Here is a 21,198-nt window from a genome sequence, read left to right on the forward strand (position 1 = left end):
ACTTGGCCTTTTAAAAATGTTATTTATAACAACATTAAGGCAAATTACTCAATACCAGATTTAAAAACTGTGTAAATAAATAAATATTGGACAACATCACATACATTACTCTGATCCCAATGTAAGTAATTAAAGCACTTGTGTTATGGAAAATCAGAAGTAATGACTTACCAAAAACATCCAGACCCAAGACAACATAGAAAACTAATAAATTTTTTCTACATCGACTCGGCCGGGAATCGAAACCGGGGCTCAGAGCTATGTACCCATTAAAACCGTTGTACACATTACTCGACCACGGAGGTTGTCGATTATATTAATGATAAAAAAACGTGGACATAGTATTTGTCAATTTCTAAGAAGGATATAATTATGTAAATGTAATTGTACTTTATTGACATTTAATGTAAGTTCTGCTTTTCGAACAATAGGATTTTATTTCATTTAAATTAACACTGTATGCACATGCACGTAGGATATCAATATCGATTATTACAAATTAAGCTTTCCTAAGTCCTCACTACAACATATCCAATAAATAAAATTTTAACAAAAAGAAAAACCGACTTCAAACAAAACACTATTTTAAAACAAATGAATATGCACGAAAAAGTAATAAAAATAATTGCGTATTCAACATATTTTTTAGAGTCTTCCTAAGTTAAATGAAATGAAAAATATTAGACTACTTAAAAGTCGATTAACGATTATATCATGTAGTTATAACTATTGTTATATTTGGAGCCGGTGTCAGCCACGGTGCCCTTGCCCCAACAATCAAAAGAAAGAAGCGATACGAGCCCCTTGATTGATCCAGTATATTATTGTGTAAACGGTAATTTGTAAAAAACATATTTGTTAAAGTATTCTCGTATTGTTTTTTGATAGATATACTATAGGGTTTTATTGGCTGACACCGACTCCAAATATAACAATAATTATAACTACATGATATAATCGTTAATCGACTTTTAAGTAGTCTAATATTTTTCATTTCATTTAACTTAGGAAGACTCTAAAAAATATGTTGAATACGCAATTATTTTTATTACTTTTTCGTGCATATTCATTTGTTTTAAAATAGTGTTTTGTTTGAAGTCGGTTTTTCTTTTTGTTAAAATTTTATTTATTTTTTGATTTTAAGTGAAGCTGATGTTGACTAACTAATTTTTTTTAATATGGATAGATTAAGCGTTCCGTTTATATGAGTCAGAAACTACTTCGAGGACAATTTCAAAGGAAACTTGCGAATAAAGCAAAAATAGACTTTCGAAAATGCGGATTTAATACGTCACGCGGCGTAAACTACAAGGATCCCTCGAAAGAGCTGTAATCGAACTCAGCAAAAAAACTTTGAAAAAGACCAACTATATTTCGTACATCATATGACATCACATCACATACACAAAATTTGATTAAAGATAGTAAGAAATTCTGCCCCATATCGCACCCTAACTGCGAGGCGTATAGGAGTTCCATCACTACATAGTATAAAACAAAGTCGCTTTCTCTGTCCCTATATCTTTAAATCTACGCAACGGATTTTGATGCGGTTTTTTTTAAAAGATAGTGTGATTCAAGGGGAAGGTTTGTGTATATAATACATGAAGAATATAGTAAAGAAACACTGATAATTTTAGAAGTTTGCGATGTGATGTTGTATATAAACAAATTCTGTAGTATATTTAGTATCAGTATTGCACCCGTGCGAAGCCGGGGTGGGTAGCTAGTTGATTATAATATTCGACTATGATAATTACATAAACATAACCACATTACGGAAGGTGACTCAAATATTCAAATAACCCATAAATAAAAGATTCGACCGAGTATCGCTAACGTGCTCCTCAGAATTGTTCCGTTCCCTTCCGTTCCGTTACTTTGTCATGGATCATGTGCTCAGAACCTTACCAAACTTTCACCAAATTAACCTTGAAGTATATATTTTATAATAAAAAAAGCATTATCAAAATTGGTTAACGTGATTTTCAGTTATTCACCTATTTGTCGCGTATATACGTAATGCAAATTTAAGACTTATGTCGTTTTCACATGGATACCATCATCGGAAAAAAAAATAAAAAAAATGGGACCCCACGGGAAGCACTACCTTTCAAACAAAAAAATAATTTATCAAAATCGGTCCACCCATTGAAAAGTTATGAGGTAACAAACATAAAAAAAAAAAAAAAAAAAAAAAAAAATACAGACGAATTGATAACCTCCTCCTTTTGGAAGTCGGTTGAAAAAACAGCCTTTTCGGTTCATTGACCTTTTTCCAAAATGTATGATGTCTGAACTATTATATCAAAAGAGACAGCTTGATTCCTTAAGATCGTCCGATGTTATTCTGATAAATATTCTATATAATATATTTACCAGCGGCCCACCCAGGCTTCGCACTGGTGCAATACTGTTACTAAATATTCTACAGTATTGTATACAAAATCGTCCTCTTAAACACTCTATATATTAAAAAAATGCATCAAAATCCGTTGCATAATTTTAAAGATGTATGTATGTTTTACTTTGTAGTAGGGCTTTGTGCAAGCCCGTCTGGGTAGGTACCACCCACTCATCAGTTATTTTACCGCCAAATAACAGTACTCAGTATTGTTGTGTTCCGGTTTGAAGGGTGATTGTGCCAGTGTGACTACAAGCACAAGGGATATATATAACATCTTAGTTCCCAAGGTTGGTGGCACATTGACGATGTAAGGAATAGTTAATATTTCTTAAAGCGTCATTGTCTATGGTTGATGGCGACCACTTACCATCAGGTGGCCCATATGCTCGTCCGCTAACCTATACCACAAAAAAGGATACATAGAGACAGACATCGATAAACGACTTTGTTTTACACTATGTAATGATTATTATTTCCTTTAACACGAGTCCGTATCACATCAATACAAATAATTAAATTTAATTTGATTACATACAATATATACGTGTATCCGCAATATAATTTTATATTTTGGCTTATTATTTACAGTATCGAGCAAGTAAATTCGGACACAATTTGGAAATTCGCTCTTCCAAACTTATAATACTGACTACGCGAAAATTATCGTACCATTCAAGCCTTGTAGCGCTTCATCAATTTAATTACGCACTCGGTTTTGAATTTAGGAGCTAAAAGTATCATAGAAGCTTCATTTGAAACGTCCATATCAACAATATTATTATGAGATTTTAAATTACCATGGTTATATTTATTATTAAAGTTATTGATTTCGGGATATTAACCAGATTCAACGAAAACTCTCGTGAACAAGACATTCGTAGATAATGTCGAAATATCGAACTCCACCGAACAAAAGTCAAAAACATTTTTTTTTATGGCACAGGTGGCAAACGAGCAGTAGGCTCACCTGATGGAAAGTGACTACCACCGCCCATGGACATCTGCAACACCAGGGGGCTTGTAGGTGCGTTGCGGGCTTTAAGAAAGGAGTAGGCTCTTTTCTTGAAGGTTCCCATGTCGTATCGGTTCGGAAAAAACCCCGGCGAAAACTGGTTCCACAAAGTGGATGTGGTTGGTAAATATCCCGAAATCAATGTCTTTAATAATTCTATTCTGATTAAAGTTTCCTCTTTTTTTAGTTTCAAAATCGACATCGGCTTTGACGCAGCATCACAAGTGGTCATCACCATAGATTTTGTCTCTAGATCTATTAACCTCACCACCGCTGTCCCAATATTGGGAACTCTGAAATACCTTTTGCCTGTAACAACCTGTAAATTTCCCACTGCTGGGTTAATACCTCCTCTCCCTTCGAGGAGAAGTTTTGAAGATATTCCATCACGCTGCTCCAATGCGGGTTGGTGAAATACGCATGTGGCGGAATATCTATGAAATTAGGCATTTAAGGTTTCGACACGATTTTTTCCTTCACCGCCGAGTACGAGATGAAATATAAACACAAATTGAGCACTTGAAAGTTCAGTGGTGCTTGCCCCTTCGTTTGAACCCGTAATCATCGGCTAAGATGTATGCCTTCTAACTATTGGGCCATCTCGGCTTTTTTTGCCTGTTATTAATTACACTTGAAATCAATCTGGAACACAGCGATATTAAAAATGCTATTTAGTAATACTAATATTTGATTAGTTCTTGGTAAGTACAAAGAGGTGTTTCCAAAAAGCCCTGCCAATAAGAAAACGTACTCTCATAAAATAGTTACTTCAACTGCCCCCATTAATTTAGTTGACATCTTACATGGTTGCAGATAATGAGGTTTTATGTGTGACTCGGGTGGTGTCGCGCTCGATCCCTTAGTAATGTTTTTTTTTGTATCAAAAAGATTTTCAGTAACACGAGGACTTCGGAAATTGAGCAGTCGAGATGGTGGCCCAGTGGTTAGAACGCGTCATCGTTCGATGTCATCGTCATCTTAACCGATGATTACGAGTTGAAACCCAGGCAAGCACCGCTGATTTATGTGCTTAATTTATCTTTATAATTCATCTCGTGCTCAGCGGTGAAGGAAAACATCGTGAGGAAACCTGCATGTGCCTAATTTCATAGAAATTCCGCCATGTGTATTTCACCAACCCGCATTGGAACAGCGTGGTGAAATATGTTTCGTGAGGAAACCTGCATGTGACAAATTTCATAGAAATTCTGCCACATGTGTATTCCACCAACCCACATTGGAACAGCGTGGTAGGATATGTTCCAAACCTTCGCATCAAAGTTTCATCAGGATACCATTAAATTTATACAAAGCAAAACCTGTCATAGGATTTGAAATACATAAAAAGAATCTTTTGAAAAAATGCGATATTTCGCGGGCGACCGCAAAACAGCAGACCGTTGAGCTACTTGTCACTCAAAACCCGAGTGAAGTCGCAGCTTACTACTAATACAGCTTACTAGTAATATATAATTTTAATTACGAGTTCGATGCCATATCTAAATATTCTTTGTTCTATGTTTAAAACAACGATTCACATTTGGGTCTACGTTTAATTTATGAATCAAATAAATCAGGTACTTAGCATACTAAAATAATATTCCAAACCATTGATCCTTAAACTTTTAATACGATTAATGATATTTTATTTTTATCAGCGATAAAATCAATTAGTATCGATAATGAACGCTCTGACTATTTAATACAATTTTACATATTTTAGTTTTTAGCAATTATGAAATCAAAACTTTGGAACATTCATCATAAAAATGTTCGTGTAATGATGTAAGCCGTAATCTTTCTTGATCTTAACCCTTCGGGTGCCTGGTGGGTAAAACTTACATGGCGTGCCTGTTGGGTCTGTGGGACCCGGTAACAAAATGCTTGTTTTTTACTTATTTCATTAGTCAGAACGCCAAATAATGTGTTTATATTTATTTTAGAGCTGTTTACCTATATGACTGAAAAATAAAATTAAACTAAAGTTCTTCTACAAAGTTATATTCAAAAAATTAAAAAGTCTCTAATTTTACGTAATAAAAATAAACACTTATGTTTAAATCGACAATATTATTTTTTTTAATTGAGATCAAAAATCAGACTTTACATTAATTTAAGGCACTAATTAATCAATTTACAAACTTTTATATTTTGATATAAAAGTAACAAAGGTATTGCTTGTATCTAATCGGTATTTATGTGACAATTTTCACAAAAAAAAATTGCGTGTTCCAAGCAAATATGACTTGTGCAAGACACATAGATGTATTTAGACTTGTGATCTTTTTGGTTAGGACATACATAACAACGCTTTTTCGTACCAGCATTATGTCTTTTGGGTGGTGGCTCTGAGGGTTCCCTTAAATGAGGGCTGATTCTCTTACGTAAAGTAAGATAAGATTTTGCATCTTACAACTATTACGTCGTTCAGTCTGATTTAAAGCAGTCAATACTATGCCCATTTTTTTATGAAGTTTCTTCTAGTATCCGAATTGTTTAACATATGAATAACGTTTGCATTAACATTGCGTTTATGCCAGTAGTGTTGAGAATCCAGAAACAATAATCAAGGCCTTTATATATTGATCTGTGACCATAATTACTTAATGACTGGGACATATAAATCACTTTTGTTTGGTTGTATATATGATATCCCTGTTATTTGGTTCGTTTTAGACTTTTACTTCTTCCTTGTCAACATCAGAATTATGTATCTGACTCATCTTCACTTTCATCAAAAACTACATCCTGATCTTCATTTTCTTCAAAATTTCTCTCTAAAGCTTGGCGAATTTCATCATTTATTAATCGCCCAGTCATTATAACTGCATCAATATTTTTTCCATAAATAATTTACCAACCAATATAAATTAAAGCGACAAAACAAAAATAATAGATTAAAGATTAAAAGTTACGCCGCGTGCCTGGTCGGGTCCCTGAGACCCGAGCGCACACAAAATGCGTGTTGTTCGGATGGGTGTACGTTGTGGACAGCGGGAGAGTAGTCAACACAGCCGTTAGTTTGTATCTCGAAGCTACTCAGGAGTGCAGCGGGTTTGCTCCAAAAATTTAAAAGTAATCGTTGATTTTTTGAAGTGACGGGTCTGTCAGACCCACCAGACACCCGAAGGGTTAAAAGCAAGTTTTGATCTTTACTACATACATAGTATGTATAAAACAAAGTCGCTTTCTCTGTCCCTATATCCGTATGTATGCTTAAATCTGTACAACTACGCATTTTGATGCGGTCTTTTTTTAATAAATAGAGTGATTCAAGATGGATATTTTTGTATACAATACATGAACAATATGGTGGTAGCTTCACTTAATTGTAAAATGACGGTTCAAACGTGCTTGTAAAAGCCTACTTGAATAAAGTTTATTTTGATTTGATTTGAATATAGTAAAGAAACACTGATCATTTTAGTTTCTAATTTGATGTCGTAAATAAAGCAATTCTCTAGTATATTTAGTATCAGTTTTGCACCCGTGCGAAGCCGGGTTGCTAGTTGTTTATAAGTATGGACTCAGAAATAATTACTCTTAATATTGTTAATGACTTTGAGAATTCAACGTGTTATAAACACTAATTAAGCACATGGAAAATTAGTGGAACAGCAAATTTTTGGTAAGATTTTCGTATTCTAAACCGATGCTAGTTTAAAAATCTAAAACCGGATTATAATTTGAAATTATGAATTCGATACTAAACCATGATTTATTAATATTAGTCTAGCACTGCGGACGAATTCACTGAACATAAATAATACGTGTAATTCGTAATGATAGCGAATGTACCGCTTTGCCATAATTTATTGAATATTCTACAAACGATAAATCGATCGGAAAAGCTTACTCGCATTTGTTTTAGGAATTTATTTGTTTGGTTTAGAATTTAGATTCTAAAATCCACGTTAATTAATGAGTCGAATAATTTATAGAACCTAATAGAAAAATCTACTCAACCAATTGCATTAAAGCTATACTAGAGAATGCAGTGTTTCGATGAAGGTTTTATTTTATAAATTGCAATTCGCTATTTCATCAGCTTTAACGTGCAATTATATTGATTTTGGTGATGGCCTTTTGACTTTTAGCCACGACAGCTATTCCTAAAGTAACTTACCTATGTGTATAGATCACATTATAGCACATAAATGTGATTTATTGATTTCCTCACTATTTTTATCCATAAGTCGATATTTGACTTGATAATAATTAAAAATTTATAATCTTGAGATGCAATCGGCCAGCGTTCAGTCACAGGTACAATTTTATGGCCATTTAGCCATTATCTTTATACATATATATGAAATGTTAAAGTGGTTGAGATAAAGGGCCACCTGATGGTCAGTGGTCACCACCGCCTATAGGCATTCCTCACATCACCAATGTCTCACCAACTTTGGACACTAAGATGTTTTAACCTTTATACTTTATATTTATTCTCGTTCACTCGCCCTTCTACCAGGAACAGAGCAATACTGAGTACGGTAGAATATTTGATGAGTGAGTGATATCTACCCAGACGGGTTTGCTCAAAGCCCTACCACCAAGTAAAATGATAATACACGAAACAATAAATATATAGAAACAGCCGTACGCAAAAAACTTATGATAGATTCATTACAATACTGACGTTTTCCCAAGTACACTCTATGTGTCAAAACCCTCATTACGTTCCGCACCTAATTTCCGACTTACATATTCCATAATAAATGACTGGAACTTCTTACTGGGAGAGAAAATCAATAGGAAGCGTGTAATGTTTGTGGAAATAGTTCCATTATTATTTTATGAATTAAAAACAGGTTAAGCCATTTTCCATCTATGGTTCTATGGATCTCAGAAAGCGTTCAAAATGCTTCTGTTGCGAAATAAAAAAAAACGTGTGCGTTTGTGTGTGTGAGTGCGTGTGTTTTGTGTTCATGTAAATGTCGCATATAACTTTATAACATTTCAAGATTGCGATATACCATGAGCTTCGAGTTTATACCGGTAAGATAAATCGTGGTTTTCCCAATAATAATTATTGTTGATGGGAAACCGGTTACTAGGGTCAGTTCAACGAGTTTTCATTGAAATTTACTTGTTAGTTAGTATTTGTCAATTTTGCATAATTTAACAATTTTTTTTATACAAAATTGTATTGTTTTACTCTCATATTATAAAATATAGGGACATGGAATCTCCTGTGGTATTGTGTGTATCAACAATATGTTAATACGTTAATTATTAATAATTAAAGTAAACGCACTTTTGAGGCATCAACAAGAAGACGCGTTTGGCATTATTTGGTATTTTTATTTGCATTTGTTCGTCGCTGTAATGTTTCATTTGTTGTTTTGTTTTATAACTGAGGTTTGAGTTAAATCATATTTTTAAAATGCATTATATTAAAGTTATATTAAGAGTGATAACTTACATTTTCAATGAAATCGGGGTTCTCCGTATAACCATAACCTATAAATATCATGGAATGTAGACCAAGTATCATCACCATTGTATAAAATCTGAAAAAGAAAAAAGAATGTCAAAATAAAATTTGTGATTGACTGAAGAATTCGTATTTAGACTTTGTCTAATCAGAGCAAATATGTCCATCATCAGTGTACCTAAAATGATGATGATTTGATGACAAGTGCTGTCATAATTCAAAAAACACCAATCTATTACGTAGAACATATTATTTTGGGTAAGTGTTCACGCCAACAAAGGCGTACATTCTATTACCTTCCGTTAATAACTGAGTAGAATGGTAAAACCGACATGATAAGAAATAATAGTAAAATCAAAACACCAAACATTTGATCCAAACATTTGACCAAATATTTGAGCCCACGGCTTCAGGATCTACGCCCAATAAACCAACAAGGCAGTATCTACGATAGTTATAACGGATAATTAAATAAGGTATTGCAACACATGCCGGGGCGTGCTAGTTGATCATACAGGTGTATAATATTATTGTAATGTCCTTCAGATTAATTTCGGTCTCGTGACGTTCTAGCAAACAGTGCAGGTAATGATGTTATAGTACCCAAGCGTCAGTACATTATGTAATCCTCCAAGGTCATTGCAATTGGACATGACTAGAGAAAGTTCAGAGGCAGGAGCAACAGCTGCATTCCAGGTCATGGTAGGAATGGCCTTACTAAATCTAACCATCATTTACCTATTAGGAATTGTATGACGTCAAATAACTTATCATCCCAACCCAATCTATGGGTTTGAAGTTTGATCTTGGAATCAACAGCCATTTAAGTTGGCCATTATTTTTAAATATCATTCTCAAAGTTCAAAACTCTCAAATCTTACCTCATAGCCTGAAAGCACTTGAAGATTCCACCTTCAGCACTTCCTCCATATTTCAAGGCTTTCCAATTCTTTTGCACGCAGAACGCCAACATGTATCTATTACCTAAAAATAGAAAATAAATTAAGCATCATGTCTCAAACACCTAAATTATTCAAAGAGGTTTATGAAATTGCGCATATTATCATATTTATACATTAAAACCTACTTTATGAAAACTTTTTGGTCGTCTGTATAATCTTTAACTGAATAATGAATGATTAATGGTATTATAATTTCAGTTTAACAGTGTTTCGAAATCGAAGACGACAAAACGGGTGATGGGGTAGAATGATAGAATTTGCATACTGAAATTATCCAACAGCAAATAAAAAACAACTTAAAAGACTATATTTAACGTTAAAGAACTCTTCATCTTTTTATGGACTTTAATTTTTAGACAAAGTTTGTAATAAATTATCTTCAAAAAAAGAATCTCCTTATCTGTTTATTACAGCTACTATTAATATTGTATACACATTAGTTAATAAATTAAAGATATCAAATGTTCAATTATTTAGATAGGGCATTAGAAGTCTTGAAGATTTCAGCTCTGTACCAGAGCTTTTACACAATAGTCATCATTAACAGATTTTCTTAAGATATTCCCCAAAGTCAATTACAAACTCAAATTAATCAAAAATGGACTTGTTTGAGGGTAATTCGGCTGTTTTAAGTCACCTATAATATGTATAAAAAAATAACATGACCGGACTGACTGTTTCATTTTCGCCGAGGGTATACTATTAGTTCGGGCCTTGAAATTTGGTAAGTAGGGTCGTGGACACCCTCTAAGGAAGGAATTTTAAAAATTCTATCACTAAGGGTGGTAAATAGGGTTGAAAGTTTGTATGGATATCCGTCATTTTTGAAGTCAGGAATATGATACTTTATTTGGTAAAAAATTGGAAAAATATATGCAAAGCCGCGGGCTAATAAAAATGTGTTAGTGACTTTAAAAGTTGTGACGTCATATCGTGATCTGATGATTTTCCACTTTCTATCAAAACGGGCATTGGCATGGCATTTTAATCAAAGCTGAACCGTCAATGCATCCGCTGTATTGTCAATGCGCTGCAAATGATTGCATCTAAGATGTCCTTTGTGGCTTTAATTACAACAGCAAGCCCATTCACTATTCAAGCGTCGTCACGGCCATACGAAACATTGGTAATTAGTTTCAATCATTTTACTATTGGCGAAATTAAGTTAATAATTAAGCGTGTTAATTAATATATTGAAGGTATTATTTTTGTCTGTCAATTATAATATTTTATCTTTTTTCATCAACAGTACTTGTTCTGTTTTACTTGATGAGGGTATTTAGATAAACAAACCTTACATTTGTGTTTTTAACGCGCTTGTCTTATACGTCTTGATCAAAATATATGGTAATCCTTAACTATGCATTTCTGTCTATTTTATTTGACTTCTAAAGGTCCGATAACAGTTTTCAAAACGCCATAATTAACGTCATGGAATATCAAGCTCTCGACCATTCGGATGATATTGCATCAGTTTGATGACATTATTTGTTCGATTATTGTCGTTTTGTGGTTGGAATATAGTATAGGTTAAGTGTTACCTTTTGTTCGCTATTTTTCACTTACCAATTTGAGGTAATATGCAAATTAAATAAATAATAATCTTGTTAATTACAATACTTTTAAATAATAAAGGAGTCTTCACATGAAACTAGCTGATCCGCCGATACAGTCAGATTATATTGTTAGCGGATCGATATCAGCTTATTCTTGACTAGAAAATGGCATGAAATAGGGAACTTTTTTATAATGTCACCGAGCGTGTCGTTTGGTCTACTAGTTCGGTGTGAAGACTCCTTTACAGTATCATCTTACAACACACAATAGTAGGTTTAGTTACTAGCAATAATTACACACACGAATACATCGCACGCACTAGCATTTATGCATCAACATAGTCAATTTTACTGAAACATCAGTATGATTTTATGAGTGTTCTGTTTACAATATATTTAAAACGTAGCTATTAATAAATCTCATATCGATATTTGAAATATAAGTATTTCCATAGTGGTTGAAATTTTCGCGTTTATAATTTTTTTCTACTCTTGTTTTGAATATGGCAACACTGAAGCTCGTCAATACGTAAGACACAAAAAAATGGATTAGCAGACAGAGTGTAAAAAGGCACTATTGTATTTACATCAATGCCTAAGAAACCAAAAAAAAATATATAACCAAATAGATTATAAAAAGGCACTCCAATTTTTAATTTTTTTTATGGTATAGGTTGGCGGACTAGCATATGGGCCACCTGATGGTAAGTGGTCACCATCACCCATAGACAATGACGCTGTAAAAAATATTAACTATTCCTTACATCGTCAATGTGCCACCAACCTTGAGAAATAAGATGCTATGTCCCTTGTGCCTGTAGTTACACTGGCTTACTCACCCTTCAAACCGGAAAACAACAATACTGAGTACTGTTATTTGGCGGTAGAATAACTGGTGAGTGGGTGGTACCTACCCAGACGGGCTTGCACAAGGCCCTGCCACCAAGTAAAGTGTCTCCATGAAACTATTATCCTCCATTTAATTATCTAAGTTTATCAGCAATGAAGACTAGATTATCCAGACACGCGGTAGCGTATCAGCCAAGTTCAGGTAACAGAACTGGTGATCAGCACCATCTTTAATATACTATATTTAAAAGGTTTTTAATACACACCTTCTCCATCTTCCGGCTGCCAAAAGAAGTAATACGCTGAACATCCAATATTGACAAAAAGCAGCAACAACAACAACGCTCCAATGATGTAATCCAGGGAATCAGTTGGAATGTAATCGTTTTGGGTTTTGCAATATCTCACGGAAAGGGAGTCGACCTATTGAAAAAAATAATTAAAACATACTAAGACTACAACAACAACAGCCTGTAAATTCCCACTACTGGGCTAAAGGCCTCCTCTCCCTTTGAGGAGAAGGTTTGGAACATATTCCACCACGCTGTTCCAATGCGGGTTGGTGGAATACACATGTGGCAGAATTTCAATAAAATTTGTCACATGCAGGTTTCTTCACGATGTTTTCCTTCACCGCTGAGCACGAGATGAATTATAAAGACAAATTAAGCACATGAATCAGCGGTGCTTGCCTGGGTTTGAACCCGCAATCATCGGTTAAGATGCACGCGTTCTAAACACTGGGCCATCTCGACTCGATTAATTATAAATGTGAAAGTAACAATGTATGTCTGTCTATCGGTATTTTACGAAAAAACCGCTGAACCGAATTTGATGAAATTTGCTATATAGGCAACTTTTTTTGTCTAACACATGACAGTCAATTTCGTAAAATGCGAGAGAAGCCACGGGCGATTACTAGTTGCATATAAAACAAATATCAACGAGATACTCAAAATACGTGTGATACTTTTGAATTTTTCGAGCGTTTATTTTGGTGCTTTTATTTCATCCCAGTGTGAATGTGTATCATAAGAGATATGCATCGCTTTATCAAATATCACTCACCTGTAAACCGTAGCTTTGATGGATAGTTGTATTGAAACATCGCTTCAAAGACGCCGCTGTGATTTCACTCGCGTTCGCATGGGTTAGATTTAGCCCACAATTTTGAGAGCCGCATACACCTCTATGCAATTTCGTGTGCCTGTAGTTCTTATAGGATAAGGACGAGAAGTTCTAAAAAAAAGATAACTTTATTATCATTATATAATATAAAACAAAGTCGCTTACCGCTGTGTTTGACAAAATATTTAAAATTACAAAATCGACTACACATACATCCATTTATACATCGACAATGCACTATTGATCTTGAGAACTAATGTCGTATATTCCTTGTGCCTCGTGATATACACATGATCATCGTTAATGATACTTTAAGGTACAAACATCATAACTCATATTTTAAGTTTCATAACAAAACTTATAAATAAATGATCTATAATAGTAATAAGCTTTAGAACCATTTGCCGTTCCGAATATCTAGTTTAAATAATAAATGAATGGACTTCGAATAGCTGAAATAGTGCGATAAATACAATACGTAGAATTGAAATTAATATCGGATACAAATCCGGTTAAGCCCTTTTGCACCTAAAACTTTTGTATTATTATTTATTCTGTACTTAAGAAAAAACATTTTTATCTCTTGTTTAGGCTATAGGTTTGCGGTCGAGCACCACTGCTCATATACATTGGCGCTGTTAGAAATATTAACCATTCTTTACATCCCCAATACGCGACCAACTTTGGGAACTAAGATGGTATGTCACTTGGTCCTGTAGTGACATTGGCTCAATGAACCTTCAAACAGGAACACAACAATACCAAGTTCTGTTGTTTGGCGGTAATAAATTCAAATCATTTAAAAAAAATCATTCCTAAAAAAGGCGTATTACTCGATACAAGATCAGATTAGATGATAAAAAAGCGTGGAATTAATACCCGTTGACTTCCACGCAGGATATATTAATTTAAATAATTGTATTAACTTTCCATTAAATGGAAAAAATACAAAGTCATGTTGACTTTATATTTTTTAAATGTTGAAATAGAGTAACTACTGAGTTTCTTGCCGGTTCTTCTCGGTGGAATCTACTTTCCGAACCGGTGGTAGCTTCACTTAATTGTTAATTGACGATTCAAAAGTGCTTGTAAAAGCCCACTTGAATAATGTTTATTTTGATTTTTTTTTATGAGAACATATGATGAGTGGGTACATACCTAAACGGGCTTACACATCACCAAGTAAACATTAATTTCCCATTTAATGAAAAATTTGCAAATTCACGTTAATTGGATAAATATTTAAGGTTAATTGGAAAATGTTATTTTAATACACTAAAATTTCATACCTTAATGTACTGGTATAGAGGCGTTTCATCTTCCAACAATTCGAAGTCTACGATGCAGTAGACGGCGTCTGGTTTCCTGAGGCACAGGTCGTAGTCATCCAGCTCAGACAGAGCTGGCATTGAGTAGTAGTCGAATTCCAAGATATCTAAGAAAAGAAAATTGGATTAAGACTTAAATATGTAGTTACAATAATATTATACAAATACATGGTCCGTTGCCATTCCATCGATAAATATAAGATTGAAGGAAAAAGAGGTTTGTTGTATATTTTCTTTTTAGAACAGGTAGTAGAAGGCATACAAGATGGAAAGTGTCTCATGGATGTTTGCAACACTGCCACATTTGCAAGATTTCCTGGTGGGTTACCGACTCTATTATTTGTATCCTTTGAACACCAGAATCCAGATTTTAGGTGTAAATCTGTATCACCCCTTTAAATATAAGTATTTTTGTATGTTTTATGTTTGTTTAAATTCTAATGACGTCATCAAAACAAACTAGGGCTAGCGTATTGAATTGAAATTACTAAACATATAATAATAATGATATATATTTATTAAGCTAAGCAAACTTATATCTGAAATAGCAAATTTGATTGATGATATGGGCCTTAAGCTAAAATTGACTATAATCTAAGCTAACGGCATTCATTTGTCAAATTATCATCGGTAATTTAGGAGATATGCAGGAACAAATGTTCACAGTCTGCGGAAAAGCCGAGATGGCCCAGTGGATACAACGTGTGCATCTAAACCGATGATTGCGGGTTGAAACCCAGGCAAGCACCACTCTATATTCGTGTTTAATTTGTGTTTATAAGTTCATCTTGTGCTCGGCGGTGGCAAACCTGCATTTCTAGAAATTCTGCCACATGTGTATTCCTATTTATGTGTTACATACACACATATTGAAACAGCGTGGTCGAATGTGTTCCAAACCTTCTCCTCAAAGGGGAAGGATGCTTTAGAATAGCAGTGGGAAATTAGCAGGCTTTTGTTTGTTTGTTATTTGTTATTGTGAAAGAGCAAAAACAGCCTGCAAATAAATAGTCATTAATGAAGGTGAATTATGAAGTATTTTCTAATACGCACGAAATAACAAGTTGCAAACGGAAATGCAACGATGCAATATAGTTGAAGGAAATTGTAATATACCTGTTTGACGAATGGCTTATAATATATGTATACGAACAGCTGTTATTGATGTGCGTTTTTTTTTTCATAAATAATTGCAACATAACTTTTACTAAAGAGTTTTTAGTTATTGACGATTGAACCAAAAAAAAAAATCATTATATTTTTTTAAAGATAATTGATTCATGGCTTAGTAATTCATATTTTATACAAACTACTTAATTTTATTTGAATAAGTTCTGGTAATTTGATTTATTATTTGATCTGACACCATCCATACATATAAAAAAAATTGGAGTGTCTGTTTGTAATATTAAAATAGCCCTTTTTTTACTCAATGCATATGTATGTACACGGTACATATAACAAAATAACGTTTTTTTTAAATTTTTGTCTGTCTCTTTGTTTGTTTCGGCTAATCTCTGCAACGGCTGGATCGATTATACGGGAACTTCACTGGCAGATAACTGATATAATAAGGAGTAACTTATGCTACAATAATATTTATTTATGTTAAATTAATACGCGTACAAAGTCACGGGCACGGCTAGTTTTGTTATATGTTTCGTCTCTGCCAAGCATGAGATGAATTATTAACACAAAAGCATGGGTTATGGAGGCTTACGATACGGTTTTTTCGGTAAGTAAAGAATTTGCTTATATTATTTTTTTGAATTCATATAATTTAAAAAAATTATAATTATATTAAAACACGCCCTTTCGGTAAATAACTAACTCTTTATTGTTTGACAGATCCAAAATATTACATTAATAATTTAAAGATGGCGTTACTAGTCTTACAAAAATATTATAGTATACAATTATAACAAAACAATGCCTGTAACTTAACCATTAAGCAAGCGAAGCTACTGTCAACATTGACTTAGTAAGAAATATTAACCATTTTTGGCCAAACATTTATTAAATCGGTTGTACAGTCAGAGTAAGATAACCGTCGTCAGTTTTCAAATTTCTTTATCAAGTCTTAAACTCTTAGTACCTTATGAATCTAAACATCAAATCATTGCGACGCAATATGTCATTCTCGATCGTTAAAGTTGATTATCGCTCATACTGAGCATACGAAAATAGATCTTGGTGACGAACCTGTTCTTATCCCTGGGCTGATAAAGCCACTTACTAGTGGCCGAGTAACTGTCGAATCTATTCCAAATTCAAAAATAAATTTTAATAATTTTTAGCACATATTTCAGGGTTATCTCAATAAGTATACTTATGAAATCATTTAATTTCCTTTGAAATAAACAAATTTGCCGCATTCCTGCAAATCATGATACGCTTCTTACCTTATTGTATATCATTGAAGATAATTAAAAAAAAAACAGCATAATCTACGACCTTAGACTATTAGTTAAAATTACATAAAAATAAAATTAAATGCTCTCTTTACCGCTTTTAATGCCGCCATTTTAGTTACTTGAAGAACTATTAAAATTATTTTACAATTGTGATTTAGTTTTAAGTCATTTTTGTATAATAGCAATCTAAAATGTCTGTTTTGAAGGATAATGTTCTTTAATGTTTGAGAAATAGGTCTCAAAATGGTATGAACGTTGTATTAGCTAGACGTGTCGTAAGCACAACCGGTTGCGTACACACTTTATTACTTCAGATTTAGTAGAAAATACTTAAAATATATCAACAATTTCGTGTTCTAAATTTAATTTTATTCAAACAACTGTAAATGTAATTACGAATACTTAATTTGAATGATATTTAAAAATTAGTTTTTTTTTTTAAGAATGCAAATATTTTTCCTTGTACATCCTTAATGTTTTTTTTTATCAATTAATTTGTCAAAGATATTTATTTTTCATTTCTTATATTCATTTTAAATGACGCTCAAAATAAAGCTTCCTTCTTTTTGGAGAGTAATTTCTTCCGAGAAGAATCGAAAACTTAATAAGTATAAAATTTATAAATTACTTTTTGCTTCATATAAGATTATATAGATTAAAAATATGCTAAAATAATAAACACAAAAACGTGTGCAATACAAATCGCGTACTGATTACATTCATGTTTAATTAACTTTGTTATACGCGTAACAGAATAAATACATGCATTTTAATATTTTTTTTTTTTTCAATGGCAAAGGTATTATTGTATTCGGATTGTTATGATAAAAATAAATGATTTTCTGCAAAAAGGTTTTTATGAGTTTTACCGATTTAGACTCTTATCATTATGCTATTAAAGCATACTTATAAATCTATATTAATATAGTAAACGTGAAAGTAGCAGTGAGTCGAGATGGCCCAGTGGTAAGAAAGCGCGCATCTTAACCGATGATTGCAGGTTCAAACCCAGGTACCGCTGATTCATGTGCTTAATTTGTCTTTATAATTCATCTCGTGCTCAGCGGTGAAGTATAACATTGTGAGGAAACCTGCATGTGACAAATTTAATAGAAATTCTGCCACATGTGTATTCCACCAACCCGCATTAGAACAGCGTGGTGGAATATGTTCAAAACCTTCTCCTCAAAGGGAGAGGAGGCCTTTAGTCCAGCAGTGGGAATTCACAGGCTGTTGTTGTTGTTGTTGAGTTTTTCGGATTCAGACTCTTAACATTATGCTATTAAAGCATAAGAAGCTTATAAATCTATATTAATATAGTAAACGTGAAAGTAACTCTGTCTGTCTACCTATCTGTCTGTATGTAGCTCTTTAAATTTAGTATGAAGCAAACTTGAACTCCAAGAAAGGCAAAGGCTAACTCATGACAGCCAACACGCTAAAACGCGTGCGAAGCCGCGGGCGACTACTAGTAAGCTATATATTCGTCCTTAGATTAAATATGTTATTTAATATTTATAATCTTGAAGCTCGAGACTCCCTCTGGGACGTGTTTAACGAAGTAGAAGTGTACTTGCGCCGCAAAGACAACATGTCTTAGTTGTTAGAACACATTATTCTTAACGAAAAGCTGCAGGTTCTAATCTAGGCAAGTTGCAATCTGTTCTCGGGGATCAAAGGAAAACATCGCGAGGAAATCGATATTTCCTTACCACTAGGCATTGAAGTAGTTTGTCAGTCTGTCTTCAAGCCTTTTCCTTAAGAGGTAGTTCTGCAAGCCCCCCGGTGTAGCACATGTCCATGGGCGGTGTAATCACTTTCCATTAGGTGAGCCTCCTGCCCGTTTGCCCCTTATAACATAAAAAAATCCATCTTCTTTATGAGGTGTGACATCACTGGAACACAACAATATTGAGTACTGATGTTTGGCGGTAGAATATCTGATGAATGCCTGACCACCAAGTTACTATACTAGATATTATATCCTTTATAGATATGTAAAGTCGAAACAATTAAACCCTTGGAAGACAATATGTGACCAGTTATTGTTGAAATGCAACCTGATCCAAATTGAACCTCAAGACTACCCCATGCAGTGTCAGCCATGGCTGTCATATAGAAATTATATTCAAACATAAATTTATAAAATCCTTCAAATAAAGCCAATTTCTCAAAGATTATAGACATTCTTCTGTGTTTATATTAAGTTGATATTATATGACGACCTCCGTGGTCGAGTGGTGTGTACACCGGTTTTCATGGGTACGCCACTCCGAGGTCACGGGTTCGATTCCCGGCCGAGTCGTTGCAGATTGTCATTAGTTTTCTATGTTATCGTGAGTCTGGGTGTTTGTGGTACCATCGTTACTTTGGATTTTCCATAACACAAGTGATTAAGCTACTTACATTGGGATCAGAGTAATGTATGTGATGTTGTCTCATATTTATTTATATTTATATTATGTAATACCTGTCAAAATATATTACTGACTTGACTAAATACAGTAATAAATTTAATATTATGACTCCTGATTGTGACACTTTTTACAGTTTAACTTAAATATCAACTAATCGTATATACACGGAAACATTCGCGTTAATAATCAAATCAAAATAAACTTTATTCAAGTAGGCTTTTACGAGCACTTTTGAATCGTCATTTTACAGTTAAGTGAAGCTACCACCGGTTCGGAAAGTAGATTCTACCGAGAAGAACCGGCAAGAAACTCAGTAGTTACTCTTTTTTAACATTTAAAAATACAAAGTCATGTTAGTTAAATATAATTATTTAAATTAATATATCCTGCGTGGAAATCAACAGATAGTATAGCTTGTATAGTAAATGGATTACAAATAAACGAAACGCAATAACTTTTAGTCCGTCGATGCTAAGTAAAATCGTGACTGGCCTTTAAGGCGACTACGGATTATAATTTTATTTACATTGCTCTTACTTTTAAGATAATGGAAATTTGATCACAGCCGTTAATTACAAAGACTAGGTAGGGGCCCTAATTTATATTATTGTCTGCGTGCCGATTATAAGGTATTCGGTTTTTCTGTATTAAGCCCTGGAGATATTCGTGTACCATTTGCTGTCGAAACGCTTGGCCCTTGGAGTAGTACAAAAAGCTTCATAAAAAGTATAACACCTCGCCTCATTGCCTCCACTGGTGACAGGGCTGGTTTGCTTTTTGTCCAGAGGATCGAAATTGTGATTCAAAGGGGAAATGCTGCTAGTGTTCTTTCCACAATTCCACGCGGTTTTTAATATTATTATAAATGTGAAAGTACCCTGTCTGTCTGTTGCACTTTCACAACCAAACCAATGAATCGAATTTGATGAAATTTTGCTGTGAAGCGAAATTGAACTCTGAGAAAGGACATATGCTACTTTTTTGCCTGACATGACAAACAGTACCTTAAGCACTAGCGCGCACTGGTGATTTTTGTCACGGTGACTGTTTCGTCACTCTTGTCAAGTCCGTGAATATGTACAGATGCAGACACAAATGTCACCCAATTGTCACGTCGTAACGTGCGCGCACCTCCATACATATTCACGGACTTGACAAGAGTGACGAAACAGTCACCGTGACAAAAGTTACCAGTGCGCGCTAGTTCTAATACACGAGTGACGCCGCGGACGACAACTGGTACACTTTATAGTTAAAAAAATAAGGATGATAGCATAGATAAAAGATAAAAGTTTAATCCATTGATATTCATTTATTTTAACTCCATAATATAACAATATAATAAAATATAAAGACTTTTTTTATAATATTCAAATTGCCCAATGCCATTTGAATCCAGAACCTAACTATAAATAAGATAACCGTTTCGAGGAGTCAGTCAAACATATAATAATAATAGTAAAATTAAAAGTGGAATTAAGTAATATGCAATTAAAATCAGAGTTATAAACAAGTATGTAACACACGTGAGCGACCAAGCGCAGCGAAACCGACGCTATACTTAGAAAATGAAGATATTACAAATTGTTTTTACTATTTACGAATTTGTTTTAAAATAAAATTTTCAAAGCAAAAAAATAAATGATAAGTGTCATGGGATATCCGGTTGGTTGGTTGTTTTGGGAATA

The 21,198-nt window shown here is 33.7% G+C and overlaps 1 protein-coding gene across 1 annotated transcript in view; it reads right to left on the reverse strand.

Annotated features, from left to right (window-relative positions):
* Positions 1-21,198, reverse strand: part of LOC124539458 (nose resistant to fluoxetine protein 6-like) — a 52,253-nt gene that overhangs the window by 20,806 nt on the left and 10,249 nt on the right. The window contains exons 2-6 of the mRNA XM_047116854.1: positions 14,641-14,786; positions 13,292-13,462; positions 12,490-12,646; positions 9,738-9,840; positions 8,845-8,932 (exon numbers count right to left, since the gene is read on the reverse strand). Of these exons, the coding sequence (XP_046972810.1) occupies positions 8,845-8,932; positions 9,738-9,840; positions 12,490-12,646; positions 13,292-13,462; positions 14,641-14,786 (665 nt within the window). The remainder of the gene's footprint in view (positions 1-8,844; positions 8,933-9,737; positions 9,841-12,489; positions 12,647-13,291; positions 13,463-14,640; positions 14,787-21,198) is intronic.

Source organism: Vanessa cardui, chromosome 22 (genome assembly GCF_905220365.1).
Source record: "Vanessa cardui chromosome 22, ilVanCard2.1, whole genome shotgun sequence".
NCBI classification, from domain to species: Eukaryota; Metazoa; Arthropoda; class Insecta; order Lepidoptera; family Nymphalidae; genus Vanessa; species Vanessa cardui.